The sequence below is a fragment of the Sapajus apella genome, unplaced genomic scaffold, assembly GCF_009761245.1.
Source record: "Sapajus apella isolate SASKATOON/1434 unplaced genomic scaffold, GSC_monkey_1.0 scaffold242, whole genome shotgun sequence".
Lineage (NCBI taxonomy): Eukaryota > Metazoa > Chordata > Mammalia > Primates > Cebidae > Sapajus > Sapajus apella.
The window spans coordinates 113,075-135,600 of NW_022437182.1; the positions used below are offsets into that span (position 1 = coordinate 113,075).

Sequence of the window (22,526 nt, forward strand, 5' to 3'; positions counted from 1 at the left end):
GACCAGGAGTTTGAGACCATCCTGGGCAACATAGAGAGTGAGATCTGTCTACATAAAATAAAGATCAATAAAACTAAAAATTTGTTTTTAATAGGCCAGGCATGGTGGTATAGGCCTGCAATCCCACCTGGTCAGGAAGCTGAGATGAGAGGATCTCCTGAGCCTAGGAATTTGAGGCTGCAGTGAGCCTTGATTGGCTACTACATTCCAAACTTGGCAAGAGAGAGAAAACGTGTAAAAAAAAAAAAAAAGAAAGAAAGAAAGAAAGAAAGATAAATATGGTGTCTCATCCCTGTAATCCCAACACGAGAGGATCCCTTGAAGCCAGGAGTTTGAGACCAGCCTGGGCAACATAAAAAGACTGTCTCTATGAAAATTGAACTACATTAAAAATTATGGCCAGGCGTGATAGCTCAGGCTTGTAATCCCAGCACTTTGGGAGGTGGAAGAGGGTGGATCACCTGAGGTCAGGAGTTTGAGACCAGCCTGGCCAACATGGCCAAATTCTGTCTCTACTAAAAGTACAAAATTAGCCAGGTGTGGTGGTGCATGCCTGTAATCCCAGCTACCCTGAAGGCTGAGGCAGGAGAATCACTTAGAACCTGGGAGGCGGAGGTTGCAGTGAGCTGACATCATATACTACACTTCAGCCTGGACAACAGAGGGAGACTTTTTCTCAAAAAAAAAAAAAAAAAAAAAAAAAAAAAGCCAGGCATGGTGGCACACACTTCTCGTCCCAGCTACTTGGGAGACTGAGGCAGGAGGATGACTTGAGCTCAGTAAGCTATGATTGCACCAGGCAACACAATAAGACCCTGTCTCGAAAAAAATTAATTGATTAATTGAAAAGTAATTGAAATTTTGGAAAGAAATCATTACACTTGAAGTCAATAGATATCCTATCTTTTTGATAATAGACATCCTAATAGGTGTGGGGTGACATCTCATTGTCATTTCAGTTTGCATTTCCCTGATGATTACTGATGTGAAGCATTTTTTTTCATACTTTCAGCCATTTACATGTCTTATGTCTTTTTTTTTTTTTTTTTGTAACCAAGAAATACTCAAGCCCTTTTAAAATTAGGTTACTTGTGTTCCTGTTATCTAGTTGTTTGAGTTCATTGAATATTTTGGATATTAACTCCCTATCAGGTGTATGATCCCCAAATATTTCCTCCCATTCTGTAGATTGTTTATTTATTCTATTGTTTCCTGTGCTCCATGTAAGTTTTAGTTTGATGAAAGCCCATTTGTCTATGTTTGCTTCTGTTCCATGTGCTTTTGGGGTCCTATCCGTAAAATCTTTGCTACACCAATGTCAAGAAGCTTTTCAGGTCTTACATTTAAGCATTTAACCCTTTTCAAGTTGATTTTTATGTATGGTGTGAAAGAGAGGTTCAATTTCATTCTTTTGCCTGTGGATATTAGGTTTTACCAACAGCATTTTGTGAACAGAATGTCTTTTCTGGGGTTGCATGTTCTTGGCAGTTTTGTGGAAGATTCGTTCATTGTAAATCCATGGATTTATTTCCGGGCTCTGTTTTGTTCCAGTGATAGATCATATCTATCTATGTAGCAGTAACATGCTTTTTTCACTACTATGGCTTTATAGTAGACTTTGAGATCAGGTAGTGTGATTCCTCCAGCTTTGTTCTTGTGTTCAGTCAAAATTGCTTTGGTTATTCAGGATCTTTCGTGCTTCCATATAAGTTTTAGAATCAGTTTTTTCTATTTCTATGGGGAATACCACTGGAATTTTGACAGGGATTAGGATAACACGTGTTGGTGACGATGTGGAGAAAAGACAATCCTTGCATACAATAAAATTTAAGGAATACGGGAATATATATTTCTATAGTCACAATGGAATACTATTCAGCCTTAACACAGAATTGTGAGGAATGTAGGAATATATGTTTTTGTATTCACAATGGAATATTATTCAGCCTTAAAATAGAAAAAAATTGTTGCATTTGTGATGACATGGATGAAACTGGACGACATTATGCTAAGTGAAATAAGCAGAGCACCGAAAGATAAATACTGCATGATGTCATTCATGTGTGGATCCTTAAAAAGTTGAACTCTGCTTAGGAACTGATTCATTAAAAAGAAAGAAGAAAGAAAGAAGAGAGAGAGAGAGCAGAGAGAGAGAGGAGAGAGAGAAAAAGAAAGAAAATAAGAAAGAAAGAAAGAAAGAAAAGAAAAGAAAAAAAGAAGGAAGGAAAGAGGGAGGGAGGGAAGGAAGGAAGGAAAGAAAGAGAGAAAGAAGAAAGAAAAGAAAGAAAAAGAAAGGAGAAAGAAGAAAGAAAGAGAAAGAAAGAAAGAAAATAGAGAGAAAAGGAAAAAAGAAAAAATGTTGAACTCATAGAAGCAAAGAATAGAATGGTGGTTACCCAGGGCTGGGTGTGGGGGAAGAATTAGGCAGATGTTGGAGAAATTATGAGGAGAATTAGGCAGATGTTAGCCTTAAACTCCTGGACTCCAGCAATACTCCAGCCTTGGCCTCCCAAAGTGCTGGGATGACAGTCATGAACCACCGTTTCCAACCACGAATAGACTTTTCAACAAATGGTGGGGAGGCAACTGGATATTCATGTACAAATAAATTAATTTGGGTCCCTGCCTAACACCATACAAAAATTAACTGAAAACAGATCACAGACTTAAATGTAAAACTAAAACAATAAAGCTCTTAGAAGAAAACGTGAGAGTAAATTCTTATGATCTTGTGTAAGGCACTGATGTCTTAGATACAACATCAAAAGCACAGTTGAAGACCAGTCAAGGCTGCCTAATGAGACCTGGAAAAGGAGGAAAGGGAAAAAGCAAGAAAATAAAAAATTGAACATCAGCTGAATTTAAAACTTTGGCACATCAAAAGATACAATCAAGAAAGGGGAAGACAGCCGGCAGAATGGGAGAAAATATTTATAAATCATATGTCTAATAACTGATATATCCAGAAGAACTCTTACAACTCAAAAGACAATCCAATTAAAAATGGGAAAAGAACATGAAGAAACATTTCTCCAAAGATAATATTTTAATGTCCAATAAGCACATTAAAAAGTGTTCAACATCGTTAGTCACTAGGAAAATGCAAATTAATCTATAATGAGATGTCCCTTTCCACCCACTAGAATAACTACAACCAAGCAGACACATAACACCAAGTGCTGGAGAGGATGTGGAGAACAGAACCCTCATACACTGCCAGTGGGAATATAAAATGGTACAGCCACTTTTTTGGAAGATAATATGACAGTTTCTCAAAATGTTAAAAGTAAAATTGCTTTCTCTAGCAGAACTGCAAGGGGCTCAAGACAAAAATAATAATATAAAATAAAGTCAAATTGCCTTAAAGTCAGCAACTTTACTTCTAGGTATCGAACCAGGAAAAATGAAAATGTATGTTCACACAAAGACTTGTAGGTGAATGTTCACAACAACACCACTCACAAGAACCAAAAAGTGGAGACAAGCCAAATGCCCATCAACTGATGAAGGAATTCAAATGTGGGGAATACGAAGGAATACTATTCAGCAATCAAAAATGAGTTCTGAGGCATGCTACCACAGTGGTCAACCTCAACAACACAATGCTTCGTGAAAGAAGCCAGATGTAGAAGAACACACATCGCATGATTTCGTTTATATGAAAGGTCCAGAACAGCCTAATATAGAGATAGAAAGCAGCTGCTTACTGGTTGACTAGGGCTGGGAATGAGACTGAAAAGTGACTCTGATGGCCACAAGCTTCTTTCTGGGATGATGAAATGCTCTTAAACTAGATTTTGGTGATATATAATTCTGTAAATATACTAAAAATCATTGAACTGGACCAAGCACAGTGGCTGAAATCTGTAATCCCCACACTTTGGGAGGCCATGACAAGAAGATCACTTGAGCCCAGGAGTTCAAGAACAGCCTGGGAAACATAAAGAGACTCCATCTCTACAAATAATTTAAACACTTAAACAGGTGTGGTGGCACAAGCCTATAGTCTCAGGTACTCAGGAAGCTGAGGCAGGAGGATCACTTGATCCTAAGAGGTTGAGGCTGCCATGAGCCATGATGGCACCACTGCACTCCAGCCTTGGTATCAGAGTAATAACCCTGTCTCTCTCTCTCTCTCTCTCTCTCTCTCTCTCTCTCTCTCTCTCACATATACACACACATTGTACACTTAAAATGGGTATATGTAAATTACACCTCTATAAAGCTGTTAATCTTTTAATTATTTTTAATTTTTGTTTTTGTTTTTGTTTGAGACTGTTTTGCTGTTTTTGCCCAGGCTGGAGTGCAATGACACAATCTCAGCTCACCACAACCTCCTCCTCCCAGGTTCAAGCGATTCTCCTGCCTCAGCCTCCCAAGCTCCTGCCATGATGCCTGGATAATTTTTTGTATTTTTAGTACAGATGGGGTTTCACAATGTTGTCCAGGCTGGTCTAAAAGTCATGACCTCAGGTGATCCACCCGTCTTGGCCTCCCAAAGTGCTGGGATTACAGGCATGAGCCAGGCAGTTTTTTAAGTTTTAAAATTATACTATTTACCCCTGGCACCAAGATTGTAGTCTCAAAATACCATTGCCCAATGAAAGAAAACAAGCCTTCCTGGAGAAAGTGCTGATTTCAGGTCTAGACCAGAAATGTGTAAGGAGCCTGGAACATATTGTCACTCTGGATAGCAAAGAATCCATCAGAGATTATTAGGATGATTTCAACATGTCTGAAGGGCCAATCTGAAGGGACTCATTCTAACCAAAGATAGGACATTTGTACATTAATAAGGATAATAGTTGCAGTGAATTGAGATATATCAGATATGTTTGAATGTCTGCATTCATAATGATCCTTTCAAAAAAATAAAAGTGGGCTGGCACAGTTCCTTATGCCTGTAATTTCAACACTCTGGGAGGCTGAGTTAGGAGGATCACTTCATCCAGGATTTCAAGACCAGCCTGTGCAACACAGGGGGACTTTGTCTCTACAAAACATTTTTTAAATTACTCAGGTATGAGGGCCCATGTCTTTGGTCCCAGCTACTCAGGAAGCTGAGGTGGGAAGGTCACTTGAGCCTAGAAGTTTGAGGCTATAGTGGCATGACTCTGCATACCAGCCTGGGCAACAGAGCTAGACCCTCCCTGTCTAAATAAATTAATTAATAGAAGTGGTCACCATTGAAGGATATAAATGAAACAGCCCATCATTTTGAAAAATGGTAAACAGAAGAAATCAAGCCACGAACTGGCGTTTTCTATATAAATTGTACAAGTGAGTAACACAGTTTATTTACATTATTTTTTTCATCATGCAAGGCCCTTCTTAGGGTAGCAGTATCTCTTTCTGGAAGTATGGCAGCTCATAAATGAAGAAGGAATGGCACAACAATACCTTCATTGTTCAATCCATAATTGATCAATGGCCATTAACATCACTAATTAAAACAAAAAAGATGTCCAGAGAGTACACACCTCCTCCCAGAAGAAACTAGCACAGTCTTTTTGCCCTGACCCTCAAGTCCAACCTGAATCTGACCAAGTCTTGAGATCAAACTACTAATTTATAAAAACTAGAACAAAGTGAAGAGCAAGTTAACCAATATCACAAGATACAATTAGAAAAATTCACATTATGGGAAACAGCATAATGAGAATACACTTAGCATAATCCAAACTATGGGGAAACGGCCTGATTTATTCAATAAATGAATTGCAAGGGATAACACAGAGATCAAAGTGGGAAGCTGTCAGGATCAAAAAAAACCTAAGAGGTGAATCAAACAATCCCAAAGAGAGACTTTATTTGGATCCAGATTCAAACCATAAATACATGAAATGACTGGAAATGTGGAGCTAGCAGGAGAGTTGACAGTGATAAAGAGCAATGGTGTGAGATGGTTGGTTGATGATGGTATTGGGATTATATTTTTTAAAGAGTTCTTGTCTCTGGGCACAGTGGTTCACACCTATAATCTCAGTAGTGTGGGAGGTCAAGGTGGGAAGATCCTTTGAATCCAGGAATTCTAGACCAGCCTGGGCAACATGGCAAGAACCTGTCTCTACTAAAATACAAATTAAAAAATTAGCTGGACATGGTGGTGTGAGTCAGTAGTTGCAGTTACTCAGAAAGCTGAGGCAGGAGAGGCCACAGTGAACCAAGATCATGCCACTGAACTCCAACCTTAGTGACAGAGACCTTGTCTTGAAAGAACAAACAAGAATCGTATCTTTTACAGACATATACCAAGACAGTCAGGGAGGAAGTTATATGATGTGTGGGATTTGCCATAAAATCATGAGAGGAAGAGGAGAAGCATGTAGGAGTGTACATGTAATGAGATTGGCCATGAGATAACAAATATCTGAATCTCAAGTAGGTGAAAACTCACTACACTAGCCTCTTGTTCAAAAAGCTCTCGAATAGAAAGTTTGTCTAAAAATCCACTTCATGGATTTGTAACAAGCATTGAATAAGATCATGTATACAGAGTGCTTTATCACCACGGCTTGCAGGTAGGCAGCACACATTGTTTTTAGTTTAGTATAGTCCCTGTCCATTAATCACACCCAAAAAAAAGGTATGTTGTTCACACCAAGAGCTCTGGCCCGTGGACCTTTGTCCACTTGGTGGTAATTTATTGGAATTTGAGATTTAGAATGAGGAAATGCCAGCCTTCAAAGCCCCAGGCCTACTATGAAATAGCAAAGCCAACAGTCCCAGGTGCCTTCGTAGCACACCTAATAAGTAGAACCACTTTTCTCTCACCTTGTAGGCACATTTGAGTTCATTCACTCACTAATTTTCATTCATTTCTTATATGCCATGTATTGGGTGCTAGGGACCCATAATACAGTGGATCCATAATTGACTGGAAGCACCACATTCAAAGCATCATTTCAGGATGAGTATTTCATGTCAAGTGGATTCAAGGAACAGTGCGAAGGATCCATGGCCTCAGTCACCATGAAGACCCTCCCAAGAGCCAGCCCTACTGGGCACATATAAATGAGTGGAGACATGGAACTCACCCTTACAAGGTCTAGAACCTGACAGAGCACACAAGACAGAAGCCCAAATAACCAGAAACAGGAAGCTGAAGGTGAGAGATGGGCCCCAAAGGATTCTGGGAAAATGCTTTGTGTTTGTGGATTTATCACGCAGAATGAAACCTTTGTTTTTATTCACAGGTTAGACACACTCTCTATATAGAATCTATGAAGGGACATTTCAGAGCCCTTTGAGGCCTATAGTGAAAAGTGGAATATCTCAGGCAGCCCAGGATGAATAATGCAGTCACCAAGAGGGGCAGGGTGGCCACAGGTGGCCAGCAGCAGGGATGGGCATTGTGAGCCATTGGATGGGGTTGTGGGACATGGCATTGTGAGCCACTGGCCTGACTTTGTTGTTTCCTGGTAACGAAGTGACATAGGAGGCTTTGTGGGTGACAGGCATCAGCCAGGGCCAGCAGCCTTCAGTCAGAAGCTGGTAGTGGGAAGAGGAGGAGCTCCGACTACCCTCACGGAAGCGTTTGTGCCCTTGGTGCTTGCTCTGTTGCTTTGTTTTTTTCTTTTTTGTTGGTCCTTTTTTTTTATTATTATTTTTTGCGTTGCTTTGTTTCGTTTCTTTTTTGTTGTTGCTTTGTGTGTGTGTGTGTGTGTGTGTGTGTGTGTGTGTGTGTGTGTTGCTTTGTTTTGAAGGTCCGATTCTAGATCACCCATGGGAAATACATTAAGTTGCTGCCTAGGCCCCAGGGCTGGCCTCAGTTGTACCTGGTGCAAGCAGGAGGTGGCGCCTTGTTGTGAATTCGAGACTCAGTCTGTGGCAGCTGCAGCACCAACATCCACCACTGCAGAGCCTGTCACCAACACAAAGAGGCACAAAGGTAAAGAAGCCACGGGTGCCATTTGCTCTGTGGCACATCTCTGGCCACCACCTCCCCCACCTCCTTCCCATCCCCTCATCCCAGAGACATCCTCAGCTTCCAGCTCCCTCCTGCCTATAGCCAGCTTTCCCAGGGCTGGGCATGGGGGACAAAGGCTAGTCCTGCCTCTTGTCGTTGTTGTTGAGCCTTCTTGCTTGAGGCCTTTTTGGTCTAGTCTCTCCCTTTCCTCAATGAAAATTCAAATACTCCAGTTTTGGAGTCCTCATCCCATTCTCTAGCCTGACCTATCCAGCTAGTATGGTACCTCAGTGAAGGAGCTGGTTAAAGGCCTAATTGTTTCTTTTCTCCTTTTCAATAAGGAAGCTAATAATTGGGATAATTCAGACTCAAATATTTGGAGACTTCTTAAATTTAAAATAGAGTTTGCCATGAAAGAGATTATATGGCGTTCTTAATAGATGGTTTTAAGTCACCTTGACAGAAGCAGCTTTATTTCTTCCAATTGTAATTTGAAAACTGAAGGAAAAATTGTGGGGCATGCTTAAAATGACTGCAAAAGGTATGAAATGTTACTGCCAGAGCTGTAAAAGAAGTTGTTTTTGTTTTGGTTTTACCCAAAAGTTTATCCGTGGAGCTCTGATTCCTTTAAAATTCCCACTTTGACATGAATGTCTCTTCAGCCCTACTCCAGTAACTTCACAGGCTTTGTTTACCTCCTTGTTCTGAGAGACAGGTAGAGCTAGCTCATGGTTACAGGATTCAAAAGAGATGAAATGACTTTAGACTTGAATTTGTAAGGTAAAGACTTGAGAGTTAGAAGGCCAGACCCTGCCTGTGGAAAAGAGTTTGTTTTCATGGCTCCTCTTCCTACAGGATGGGAAAGGGGAGGAGAGAGGAAATATTTCATTTTTTTTTTTTTGCTATGGTCAAATTGAAGACAAAAACTAACACTTGTAAGACAGGAGAGGAGCATTTAGTTACAAAATTAGTCAAACATTATATATCACTACATTTGTTGAGTAAAGGAAAGCTACCAGACTCAGAAAACCAGAGATGCTAATGGAACTGACATTAGTAACCAGGGTTTTCTGCTGAGTTCAGCGCCCAGGGTGACTTCCAATAACAACCACCCTCCCCTCCACACGCACACTTTCCTCAGGACTGGAAAGCTGAGGCAGCCCAGAATGAATAATGCAGTCACACATTGGGGCAGGTGACCACAAGGTGGGCAGCAGCAGGGATGGGCATTGTGAGCCATTGGGTGGGGCTGTGGGGCGTGGCATTGTGAGCCACTATCCTGACTTGGTTGTTTCCTGGTAACCGGGTGACATAGGCTTTTTGGGTGATAGGCATCAACCAGGGCTAGCAGCCATCAGTCTAAAATCCTTTAGGATTTTAGAAATAGATGAATCTAGCTACAGATAATTCTGGGTAACCAGTTCCTTGAACAAAAACTAAGTCCACTGAAATAGAAAACATTATATCATAAAGACATAGAAATATAATCAGCTCATTTCTTTCATTTTAATGGTAGAGGTTTTATCAGTATGAAGAAAATGTCTTACAGCTCTTATATTTAAACTTCAGTTTGGCTTTTACTTTCTTTCACAGAATAATTAAGCCTCACAATGGGTGTGCCTTTGTAACAAGGAAGTGCCGTACTCCCTTTTCAGAATATTGAAAAATTGTGAAAGAATGAACAAATAATTATGAGACTTAATAGACTGTACCTTATACACAAAGCATGCAAGTACCTGTGGAAACTCCTTGCTTGGTGGTGTACGGCAAGCCTCTGTGTCATATTCTGTACGATTTGGTAGATGAGGTAGTGAGAGAACAAAGTGAGCCTTTTCGTTATTTTTTAGGATGTAAAACATGTTTTAATGTACATCTTATCGGAACCTTCCAAATACAATAAGGCCTGTGTATATTCTCCCTATGTTGCTGATGCAGAAAGGAAGGCTTAGAGATCTGAAGGGACTGTGTGAGACAGCTACTGAACAGAACTGAGGTTCTAAGTCATCAAAGTAGACATGGAGGTTGTAGTGATGCCAAACTCAGTTCTTAAAGAACTTGACAAACTCCAAAATGTCTTATATTATAAGGTCTACCCATAACATAGACCTCTCTTGGAACTTACTTTCATCTTGATTAGTTCCTTTTGCATTTTATTTTACACAACTCACAGGCGACATTTACCTCTCCATTTTTCGTCCTAAAGAGATGGGTCCTCACTGTGTGGCACAGGCTGGCTTCTGACTCCTGGCCTGGGCTTAAGCACTTCTGCTGCCTCAGCCTATAGAAGAGCTGACAATACAGGCATGTGCTTTCTCTCCTGGCTCTGCCTTCTGTCTATACATTTATTGAAATGGATAAGGATAAAAATAGGGGTAACAAAATGGCTTAAATTTACAAGTCAAATCAACAGTTTAATAAATGTTGAAGAGTTTCTTCTGCTAACTGATTTGAAGCTGAGAATGCCCTGGTCAGGAGAAGCTGGCCGGAGGGCAGGTAAGGCCCCACACATTAAGCACAGGATACAAATAAGAAGTGTTAAGTCAGAGCAGTTAAAGAAAAAATAGTTTGTGAGCACAGAATTTACCATTTTATGTGTATGTGCATGACAGTAGGTTTCTATATGTCTCTTCAAATGTATTTTTGTGGTATTCGATAAAGGGATAACAGAAACCTCAATTTCAGTGTTTATTCTTTGGCCAGGCGTGGTGGCCCATGCCTGTAATCCCAGCATTTTGAGAGGCCGGGGTGGGTGGATTGCCTGAGGTCAGGAGTTCGGGACCAGCCTGGCCAACATGATGAAACCCCATCTCTACTAAATATACAAAAAATTAGCCAGGCGTGGTGACACGTACCTGTTCAGAACACTCAATATAAAGTATAGACACATTCAAAGTTTGTTGTTAATATCTTTATTTCAGAAAATTGTGTATTACTTTTCTTGGAAAGTGATAAATTCCTACTTAGATGTGAAACATTTTAGCCTTTCTGTAATGAGGAATTGAATTCTTTTGGTGACTTACACAAATATCACAGCAACCAGTGCTCCAACCATTCTGTGACACACGAAACAGTCATTTAAAGTCATCAGGTAGAGCAGGGCACACTGCTGTGGAAAGACATCCTGGAGTGCTCTCTAGGTGGCAAGTCCTGTTTCGGGAACTCATGCCATAAATGATGCTCTGCTTCGTTGTTCTCTTCTGAAATATTTCAAAAGAACATTGTGCCTTGAAGCCATTTCAAAGAGACGTTCTAAGAACCCACTTTAGATCTCAGACAGAGTCAAAACATATTTCATCCTATCTTGCCTTCATTTAGCAGTGTATCTAATATGACTGGTGGTAATATAAGTAATGCAGACTAAGATAGTAGGAGCTCATATCCAATTTTATCACTACCTATCAACTTTTCATGCAGCCTTTTGTGTTCTTACCTTAGGAACACTGCTAATTTGCTGGCTCTCTCAAGTGAGGGGTCAGGGAAGGGAAAGAATGGGCATATGATGTAGAGACCTCTGAGCAGCAGGTCTTTCCATTTTCTAGTAGCTATTTTCAACCCTCCTTTTAAAGTAACTATTAGTATGTTTCATGTAAAAGATGTAGAAAATAAAGAAAAAATTTTTATTGTACTCAGAATACCCAGAGCTTGTGTTACTATTTGAGTACTGGTTCTTTTGGAAATTTTTGGTATGCATTTGAATATAATATTTTATTTCACAAACTTTTTTGTGAAAAGTTTTATTTTAAAAACTTTTTGATCATTTTATATGTGCTGCCTTGTAACTTTTACTTCAAGCAGGAAATAATGGCATAAGTTTCTCAAACAGTACTTGACACCTAGAGAGCACTCCAGGATGTCTTTACATGCCAGGGCACCCTGCTGTACCTGATGACTTTGAATAACTGCTTAGTGTACTACGGACTAGTTAGAGCATTACTTATTTACCTACCCTTTGCGATTGGCTGTCTTTTTTCATAAGGTCAGACACAATCCTGTTATGTTTGATTCTAAGAACACACATAAAGCACATGTTGATGACAGATGCGTGATATCTCATTATAAAATTCAGATACTATATTTTGTTAGTGACATAATTAAACCGATGAAATGAGTCATTTTGTATTTAAGGTATTTTAGTATTAACTATACTTGTGTAAAACTGCAGTTACCATTGATTTTTAAATACACATTAACATTCTTCATTTATGTTTTTGTGGATCTTGATAGCTTATGTCTTTAATTCTAAATAGCTATGAGTTTAAAAAATCTGATGCTGTCTTAGATGATAAATCAAAAGACAACTTTAGCAGATCGGGGCGAATTGGGAGAAACTTAACTAGTTTGGGGTAAAATGAAATATATTTCTTGAGCACTTTTAAATGGCCTGGCAGTGTTGCAGATGCAGGGCAAACAGTGGAACACAACATAGAGCCCCATTCTAAGTCTGACCCTTACATCCGATAGGGAGGTAAGGGCAGATAGCACATGAATAGTCAAGAATGGCAGGTGGTGACGTGCTGGGAAGAAAGTAAAACAGGGTGATGGATTAAAGAGGAGGGCAGCTTTATGGAGGGTTGGGGGTAAGAGCTGGATGTTCTCTTTAAGTGACATGTGAACAGTCTTAAAAGTGAAATGGGCTGGGCGTAGTGGCTCCCACCTTTAATCCCAGCACTTTGGAAAGCCAGGATGAGGGGATTCCTTGAGGCTGGAAGTTTAAGACCAGCCTGGCCAACACAGAGACACCCCATCTTGTTTATTTTTAAAAATAAAAAAGTGAAGGGAACCTTGTGAGGATGATGGGAGAGGGCTTCCAGAGAGGGATATCTGCTTTGGAATTCCTGAAATAGAAACAAAGTTGTTTTAGGCAAAGGACAGAAAAACAGAAGGGTGGCTGCAGCAGAGTGAAAGGATTCTGGGATGAATAAGGTGGGTGAAGGCCTTGTACACGTAATGAGCACTCATAGAGAAGATAGACTTCAGCTGAGATGGAAAACCACTGGAGGATTATAGCCCAGGGGTTACTGTTAATTCTCTAAGAAAAAGACTGAGCAGCGGCTCTGTACGAATATACTGTAATACAGGCAAGGGTGGAAGCAGGAAGAGCAGCTAGGAGGCTGGTGGAGTAGTTCAGGTGAGAGCCAACAGTGAAGAGAAAAACAATAATGAACTGAAAGAGGCTGACTTGAGAAAATCAAGTGAATCTCAAAGTAGATAATAAAGTGATAAATAGACAAGTCACAGAAAAAGAAATGCCGGTGATTTTTAAACACACCTTCACTCATAAGAGAGAGGGAAATGACAGCTATACTGCAGTGTTTCTCCTATTGAGGGAAATTCCAAAAACATGCAAAACGTTCTTTGGTTTGGCTGTAAGGAAAGTTGCATTCATATATTGCTGGTGGAAATGCAAAAAGGCTCAACTCCATGAAGGGGAATTTGGCACAATCTCACAACCTTGCAAATGCATTTAAACCAGACATCCAACTTTGAGGAATTTTATCCTGAAGGTATACTCCATAAATGTAAAACAAACTATGGGCAAAGTTCCTGTTGCATTATTTTCAATAGTTAAATATTGGAGTTAACTGACATGCCTAGTAAAGGACTGGTAAAATAAGCTGGTACTTCTACATAAAGGAGAAGCATGAAGCTGTAAAAAAGAGTAAGATGTCTTTTTATTGATATGGAGTGATTCCCAAGATAGGGTATGCAGAAAAGCAAAAAGAACATGAAATAATATACATGAAAGAAAGCAGGGGAAATAATGTGTATTTCATTATTTAAAAATAAAAGCCAACATTGGTGAAGTCTTGATGATGACCTGTGACAGTTTTCTCCTTAACTTCACTGGGTAGCCAAAGTGCATATTTTCTCAAAATGTTATTTTACTATGGGTTCTGCAGAGGATGCTATCTGTGCGATTTCACGTTGGAGTTAATTAGAGAAAGCTGTGCTTTATAATTTATTGTGCATTATGTAGTATACAGACTGCTCTTTCATTTTATTTTATCCTCTCAATGTTTTGAGTTAGGTGTAAAATGGGAATTATACTTGTGTTACATACAAGAAAGCTGGTTTTAAGAAGAAGACTGAGTACATCAAGAATGTAAATTCTAAATATGTGGCATATAAAACTAGAATTTATAAAAAGGTGTGCGTATGGCCTGCTTTAAAAAAAAAAAACTTTTCTAAAAAAACCTTTTTTTTAGCTTACTAAAGCAATTAAGCCTCAGGATAAAAACAGCAATATTAGATAGTGATAAATAAAATGGAGATACTTGTAACACAGTCATGCTTTTTATTTTGAAGAGACAGGGTCTTGCTTTGTCACCCAGGCTGGAATGCAGTGGCATGATCATAGCTCACTGCAGCCTCAATCTCCGAGGCTCAAATAATCTTCCCACAACAGTCTTCCATGTAGCTAGGGATACAAGAGCTCACCACCACATCTGGTAATGTTTAGAAGACTTTGTAGAGGCGAGGTCTGACTGTGTTGCCCAGGCTGGTCTCAAACTTCTGACCTCAAGCAATCCTCCTGCCTTAGCCTCCAAAAATGTCAGGATTACAGCCATGGGCCAGCACACCCAGCCCAGAAATGTTCTTAAAAGTCTGAAAAAATAAGTTAAATGCTATTAAGAAATATTTAAAAAGATAAACATATACTATGGTATATGAAATGTCACAGTTCAGTCATGGTCACTACAGCAGTGATTAAAATATCCAACAGTTCAGGCAAGTCTGAGAACTGAGAGGGACGTACAGAATTGGTTTGGAAGCCAGAATTAGGATTGTCAGAGCTGGGAAAGCAGAAGCAAGGCAAGAGTGTGCACAGGAATGGGGCACGCAGCAGCTCCATGATGTGCCATGTGCACAGGAGTGGGGCACGTAGCACCTCTGTGGTATGCCGTGTGCACAGGAGTGGGGCACGCAGCACCTCTGTGGTATGCCGTGTGCACAGCAGTGGGGCACGCAGCAGCTCCATGGTGTGCCGTGTGCACAGGAGTGGTGCATGCGGCACCTTTGTGGTATGCCATGTGCACAGGAGTAGGGCATGTAGCAGCTCCGTGGTGTGCTGTGTGTCCTCTTTTACGGCAGGCCAGCTCCAGCCCAGCAGATGAAAATCACCTGATGGATGGAAAGAGTGGATTCAGGTAAAATCTCAGACCATGCATCATAACTGAGAGACTTAAAATGTTTGCCTTATGGGTCATAAAACTAGTAAAAGTGACAACATATGGATAAAAGAGTAGGTCAGTAAATGCGGTAAGCCACCTGCCACATCTCCAGAGCATCAATTATCCCACAGATACATTGGGGCAGCAGGATTTGACAAAGCTTGTGAGAAGAGCTCTCCATCCAGGGCCCAGGGCATGATCTGGAGGACTCAGGTGTTCCGTGATCTCTATCCCCAGGGAACCAACTACATTCTTACCTCAGATTTGTCACTCCTCACTGTGGTGACTCTGGGCAAGTCACTCAAAATGTCTGAGTTTTAATTCACTAAATTGGAAAATATGGGTTATAGCCCCTTCCCTGCCTGTCCCTTGGGGCTGATGTGGGGATCAGGGAAATCACAGGTCTCTGTCATGAGCTGGAAATCATGTGGCCATGAAAACTGTGAAATCACTTTCCATCCTACCCTGCACAGGAGACATGCAAGCTCCCTCTCTGTATTCAACCTCTACCAAGTATCTGGATTATTCTTCCCGACACTGAATGATTGAACATTTTAGAGCATTTACGAAAACATGAGTCTTTTTAAGTCTTTATCTGCATTTCATCCTTTTAGACACCATAGACCTTAGTAGGTCTATAGCATAGATCTACTAACGTTTCCACATCTCAGAATAGAGAAGAGAGGCACAGATCAGTTCATATCCCTCTCCCAGGTATGTGTAGATTCTAAGTAGGATTTGAACCCAGCCTGTTCTTGGTAACTTGGATCTTCTGCTTTTCTATATTGTCTCATCTGAATAAAGGTATCTGCCTGCACAAACAAATCTTCCTAGAACCCAGATCTAATTCAGGTAACATTGAAAAGCAGTCGGTGAAAACTAGGATCAAAAGTTTAAACTGTGAATAAGTTTTTACTAATTTCTCTGTGGTCCTCTGCCAGCAAGATGTCAAGCACTCTCTTCACTATAATACATTTCTACCTTGCAGGTTTGGCTGGCCGCTCCAAGAGCTGGGCAGAAAAAAAAAAAAATGGAAGCATAAGAAAATTTGCCCCGTTGAAAATGAAGGTAGGGTAGAAATTATATCATTAAGTTTATTGAAGCAAATAATTCCAGTTTACTCATCGAGTGTCCCATGTTAGAGAAACTCAGTAAATGCTATGTCATGTTCTTCATTTATTTCATTTGTGCCCATTTAAATGCATTAAATCAATGGTGAGTGATGCAACTACACAAGGAAAGTTACATTGACAACTTAGTTTGTTACTTAGTTTTTTTACAAACAAGTAAAGTTACATTGTTTGTTTGTTTGTTTTTGTGAAAAGGTCTCATTTTTGTCACCCGGGAGTGCATTGGTGCAATCACAGCTCCTTGCAATCTTGACCGTTCAGGTGATCCTTCTACCTCAGCCTCCAAAGCAGATGGCTGTAATGCACATGCCTTTATACCAAGCTTTTTTTTTTTTTTTTTAATTTTGTTTTTTTTTGTAGAGACAGGGTTTCACCCTGTTGCCCAGGCTTGGTTCACTTTTGATAGTAAAGGACATCTCAAATGTTTAGACATTTGCTTTCAGTTTGGGCAGTTATGAATACAGCAATTATAAACCTTCTTGTGTCTTATTTGGAAACATAATTTTTAAAATGTAACTAAGGCAATACTAAAATTATGATTACTTGCTTGTATGGTAAGACTACATGTTTCTTTGTAAGATTTTTCGTAGAATTTACCGGTAAAATCATCTGAAGGTAGTGTTTTTGTTCTTTTGAGAAGATACTAATTATTGATTCAGTTTCTAAAATAGATATAGGCCTATTCAGATGATTAATTTATCCTGAGAAGACTTTTAACCTTCTGAAACAGACCCAAAAATTTAGCTCATTTCGTATAATGTATCCAAGTGTGAGCACAGATGTGTTCAGAATATTCCTTTATTATTATTATTTGATTTCACTCCTCTTGATCTGATATTATTACTACATTGAAACTTCCTTCTTTCCTTTGTGGTTAGATAAGGTAGAGATTTATCAATGTTACTGATCTTTTAATAGAACTGGTTTTTGGTTTTGTTAATTTTCCCTATTGATTTCCTGTTTTTTATTCCATTAATTTCTGCAGTCATTATTTATTTTTCCTCTATTTGACATTACACTGCTATTTTTCTTTCCTTGCCGAAGGTGGAAGCTAGATTATGAATTTAGATTTTTCTCATTACTGACACATCATCATGAATGTTACTCACTGAATATAATATCATTAAAATGCACACTTAATAATTAAAATAATAAATATGTATGCTTTACTACAATTTTAAAAATACACGAGGTTAGATGATAAATGTAGTAGCAAGATATATAGATCCACAGAAGTTAAATAATCCTGTAACATTTCCTAAAATGTGGGGATTTGCCTGGACCTTCACATGGGGCAGCAGGTGTGATGAGATGCTCTCGCTGAGCCATACAGTGCCTTTCTGTATTAACCGGTTCTTAGACTATTCCACACTGATGAGGTTGCCCTAGCTAGAAAGCCAAGGCTCTTTCATTTCTTTCTTCCCCTCTCCTTTGCCTTCCTTCAACACCAAGGAGAATGGTCCAGCAGCAGCTCAGTCCGTGCTTGTCAACCGCCCAGCTCCACACACTCCAGCCCCCGTCCACATTCCCCAAACCTCCTTGTGAGATTCCTCAGCAGCACCAATGCACTGACTGTCTCTCTGTATTCTAGCTCCTGTTCAAGGCCCAGAGGAGTGTACAACTGAAAGGATTCAGGAGGAGCCATCACCTGACATAAAGTAAGATGCATTTCTTTATCTTGAAGAGAAATGTCATTTTCTGGGGCTTCTAGAATATCAAGTGAGTATCATTTTTGACTGCCATTGTGAATCAGGCCTCAGTTGTCATGGACTCTAGCTACAGTCGCTGGAGTTTATGACCAACTGAGGCCTAATTGATGATGTCAGTCAAAAGATGACATCACTTACAAACTAGCAGTGAGTATATTTCTCAGTAGCAATGTTTTCTTTTGGAAAAATAATTTTGTATTTGGCAGCCAACATGGATTTGCTAAATATTCCATGAAAACCCACTTCCTCGGTGGCTCACACATGGAATCCCAGCACTTTGGGAGGTTGAGGCAGACAGGGCCAATATAATGAAACCCCATCTCTACTGTAAATACAAACATTAGCCAGGCGTGGTGGCGGGTGCCTGTGGTCACAGCTACTTGGAAGGCTGAGGCAGGAGAATTGCTTGAACCCCGGAAGCTGAGGTTGCAGTGAGCCGAGATCATGCCACTGCACTCCAGCCTGGGTAACAGAGCAAGAATCTGTCCAAAACCAAAGACAAAAACCTACTGCCCTTTCTCCAAGCATCCTCTATGCTTTATTTGGGGGTCAGTGACTTGATCACTGTTTGATATCTGGTTTTCTAACACCACCAAGTGAATAAAAGACCTGTGTAGTCAGGACCCAGTGTGATCTGATCCTCATGATGGTTTTTCCCCTCTTACTGCAGGTAAACTCCACGGGTGAATATCACCACCTTACATATTCTTTTTTTAACATAGCTTTATTGGGATGTAGTTGACATGCAACCCAATTCACCTATTTGAAGTGGGTGCTTCGGTGTTTTTACTATATTTATAGGCTATGCACGCATGTTGCAATCTAATTTTAAAACCTTTTCATTCCTCCTCAGAGAAACCTCATTAGTAGACACCCCTCTGTTTTTTCCAACCTTGTACCCCTGGTTCTAGGCAGCCCTAATGTGCTTCTTGTTTCTATATATAGTGCCTTTCTGTATTAACTGGTTCTTAAGGTGACTGTTTCACTTTCATGAAGTTGCCCTAGCTAGAAAGCCAAGGCTGTTTCATTTTTCTGCCCTTCGCCTTTTCCTTCCTTCAACAGCAGGAGAACAGTCCAGCAGCATCTCAGTTCATGCTTGTCAACCGCCCCGCTCCACACACTCCAGCCCCTGTCCACATCCCCCAAGCCTCCTATGGGATTCTTCAGCAGCACCAATGCACTGACTGTCACTTTGTGTTCTTGTAGCTCCTGTTGATGACCCAGAGGAGTGTACATTTGGCAGTGAGGAGGAGGAGGTGGCCTCTGAGATGGTAACATACATTTCTTTGTCTGGAAATTTTTTTTTTCTGGGGCTTCTAGACTATGAAGTGAATATGATTTTTGACTGCCATCATAAATCAGGCCTCAGAGGGTCGGGGACTCTAGCGACTGGTCACTGGAGATGATGACCAACTGAGGCCTGATGGATGATGTCTGTCAAAAGAGGGCATCACCTACAAACTGGCTGTGAGCATGTTTCTCAGTATCAGCCTTTTCTTGAAAAATAATTTTATATCTCCTAGCCAACATAGAGACTTGCTAAATATTCCAAACTCACCGCATTTTCTGCAAGCATCCTCTATGCTTCATTTGGTGCCACTGACTTCATCACTATTCTCCATCAAGTTTTTTCGTTGTTGTTGTTGTTGTTGTTTTTTCCTGAGACAGTATTTCTGTGTCACCTACAGTGCAGTAGTGTGATCTCAGATCACTGTAACTTCCACCTACTGGGTTGAAGTAATTCTCCTGCCTCAGTCTCCCGAGTAGCCAGGACTGCAGGCTCACACCACCACCATGTCTGGGTTTTTTGTAGTTTTTAGTAGAGATGGGGTTTCACCATGTTGGCCAGGATGGTCTCAATCTCTTGACGTCATGATCTGCCCACCTCGGCCTCCCAACGTGCTGGGATTACATGCGTGAGCCACCACGCCCAGCCTGACATCTGGTTTTCTAATGTCACCAAGTGAATAAAAGACCTGTGCCAACAGGACCCAGCATGATGTAATCCTCACGGTGTTTCTTTTTCTCTTATTGCAGGAGAAACCTGCGGCCCAGTATCACCACCATACGTATTCTTTTTCTTTTAAACAGTCACTGAGACGTAGTTGACCTGCAAACCAATTCACCCATTTAAAGTAGGTGATTCAGTGTTTTTACTATATTTACAGGGTTGTGCAACCATTGTTACAATCTAATTTTAGAAGCTCTTCATTCCCCCTCAAAAAACCCCATTAGTAGTGACTCCTCTGTTTTCCCAAACCTCCACAGCCCTGGTTCTAGGCAGCCCTAATCTACTTCCTGTCTCTCTAGTACACTGCCTTTCTGTATTAACCGGTTCTTCAAATGACTATTTCACATTGATGAGGTTGCTCTAGCTAAGAAGCCAAGGCTCTTTCCTTTCTTTCTGCCCCTCTCCTTTGCCTTCCTTCAGCACCAAGGAGAATGGTCCAGCAGCAGCTCAGTCCATGCTTGTCAACCGCCCAGCTCCACACACTCCAGCCCCCGTCCACATTCCCCAAAGCTCCTTGTGAGATACCTCAGCAGCACCAATGCACTGACTGTCACTCTGTGTTCTCTCAGGTCCTGTAGAGGTCCTACAGGACCTGATAATAGAAGATCTAGAGGAGAAGGAGATGCCCTCTGACTTGGTAAGATACATTTCTTCGTCTTGAAGAGAAATTTTTTTTTTTGTCTCCTAGAATCTCAAGTGAATATCATTTTTGACTGCCATTGTGAATCAGACCTCAGTTGTCATGGACTCTAGTGACTAGTCACTGGAGTTTATGACCAACTGAGGCCTGATTGACGATGTCAGTCCAAAGATGGCATAACTTAGAAACTGGTTGTGAGCATATTTCTCAGTAGCAACATTTTCTTCTTGAAAAATAATTTTGTATTTCCCAGCCAGCATAGACACTTGTTAAATATTCCAAACCCACTGCATTTTCTACAAGCATCCTCTATGCTTCATTTGGGGCCAGTGATTTCATCACTGTTTGACATCTGGTGTTTTGTTTTGTTTTGTTTTGTTTTTGAGACAGAGTCTCTCTGTCACCAGGCTACAGTGCAGTGGTGTGATCCTAGATCACTGCAGCCTCCACCTACTGTGTTCAAGCAGTTCTGCCTCAGCCTCCTGGGTAGCTGGGACTGCAGGCACCCAGCATTTTTGTAGTTTTTAGTAGAGATGGGGTTTCACCATGTTGGCCAGGATGGTCTCAATCTCTTGACCTCATGATCTGCCCACCTCGGCCTCCCAACATGCTGGGATTACATGCGTGAGCCACCGCGCCCGGCCTGACATCTGGTTTTCTAATGTCACCAAGTGAATAAAAGACCTGTGCCAACAGGACCCAGCATAATGTAATCCTCACAGTGTTTCTTTTTCTCTTATTGCAGGAGAAGCCTGTGGCCCAGTATCACCACCGTACGTATTCTTTTTCTTTTAAACAGTCACTGAGACGTAGTTGACATGCAAACCAATTCACGCATTTAAAGTAGGTGATTCAGTGTTTTTACTATATTTACAGGGTTGTGCAACCATTGTTACAATCTAATTTTAGAAGCTCTTCATTCCCCCTCAAAAAACCCCATTAGTAGTGACTCCTCTGTTTTCCCGAACCCCCACAGCCCTGGTTCTAGGCAGCCCTAATCTACTTCCAGTTTCTATAGTACACTGCCTTTCTGTATTCACCGGTTCTTCAAATGATGATTTCACAGTGATGAGGTTGTCCTGGCTAGGAAGCTAAGGGTCTTTTCTTTCTTTCTGCCCCTCTCCTTTGCCTTCCTTCAACACCAAGGAGAATGGTCCAGCAGCAGCTCAGTCCATGCTTGTTAGCAGCCCACCTGCATACACTGCAGCTTCGGTCCACATCCCCTGAGCCTCCTTGTGAGATTCCTCAGCAGCACCAGTGCACTGACTGTCTCTCTGTGTTCTCCTAGCTCCTGTTCAAGACCCAGAGGAGTGTACAACTGAAAGGCTTCAGGAGGAGATGTCACCTGATATAGTAAGATGCATTTATTTGTCTTGAAGAGACATGTCATTTTCTGGGGCTTCTAGAATATCAAGTGAATATCATTTTTGACTGCCATTGTGAATCGGGCCTCAGTTGTCATGGACTCTAGCGACCAGTCACTCGAGTTTATGACCAACTGAGGCGTGATTGACGATGTCAGTCAAACAGTGGCATAACTTACAAACTGCTCGTGAGCATATTTCTCAGTAGCACCCTTGTCTTGAAAAATTATTTTGTATTTGCCAGCTGACATGAACACTTGCTAAATATTCCAAAACACCCCACTGCCTTTTCCACAAGCATCTTCTATGCTTTATTTGGGGACCAGTGATATGTGGTTTTCTAATGTCACCAAGTGAAAAGACCTGCATCAGCCACACCCAGCATGATCTGATACTCACGGTGTTTTGTGTTTTTTTCTCGTTGCAGAACACCGCTATAGCCCCAAGTGACCACCATAAGTGTTCTTTTTCTTTTAAACTGCTTTATTGACACATAGTTGACATGCAAAACAATTCACTTAAAGTGGGTGATGTAGTGTTTTTACTATGTTTACATGATTGTGCAGCCATTGTCACAATCTAATTTTAGAA

The 22,526-nt window shown here is 40.8% G+C and overlaps 1 protein-coding gene across 6 annotated transcripts in view; it reads left to right on the forward strand.

Annotated features, from left to right (window-relative positions):
• Nucleotides 1-21,949, forward strand: part of LOC116545024 (acyl-coenzyme A synthetase ACSM1, mitochondrial-like) — a 32,976-nt gene extending 11,027 nt beyond the window's left edge. Inside the window, exons 3-4 of one of the 6 annotated variants that reach the window (XR_004266152.1) lie at nt 16,070-16,149; nt 21,860-21,949. Coding sequence is in view for 1 of the 6 variants with exons in the window: in XM_032271610.1 (XP_032127501.1) it covers nt 17,803-17,868 (66 nt within the window). In the remaining 5 variants the exon portion in view is untranslated. Of the gene's footprint in view, nt 1-6,847; nt 7,109-7,718; nt 8,811-16,069; nt 16,150-17,802; nt 17,870-19,126; nt 19,578-21,717 lie in introns of those variants that run through there. The other 5 variants (XR_004266147.1, XR_004266148.1, XM_032271610.1 and 2 more) reach the window with 5 other exon arrangements.
• Nucleotides 21,950-22,526: the final 577 nt, after the last annotated feature.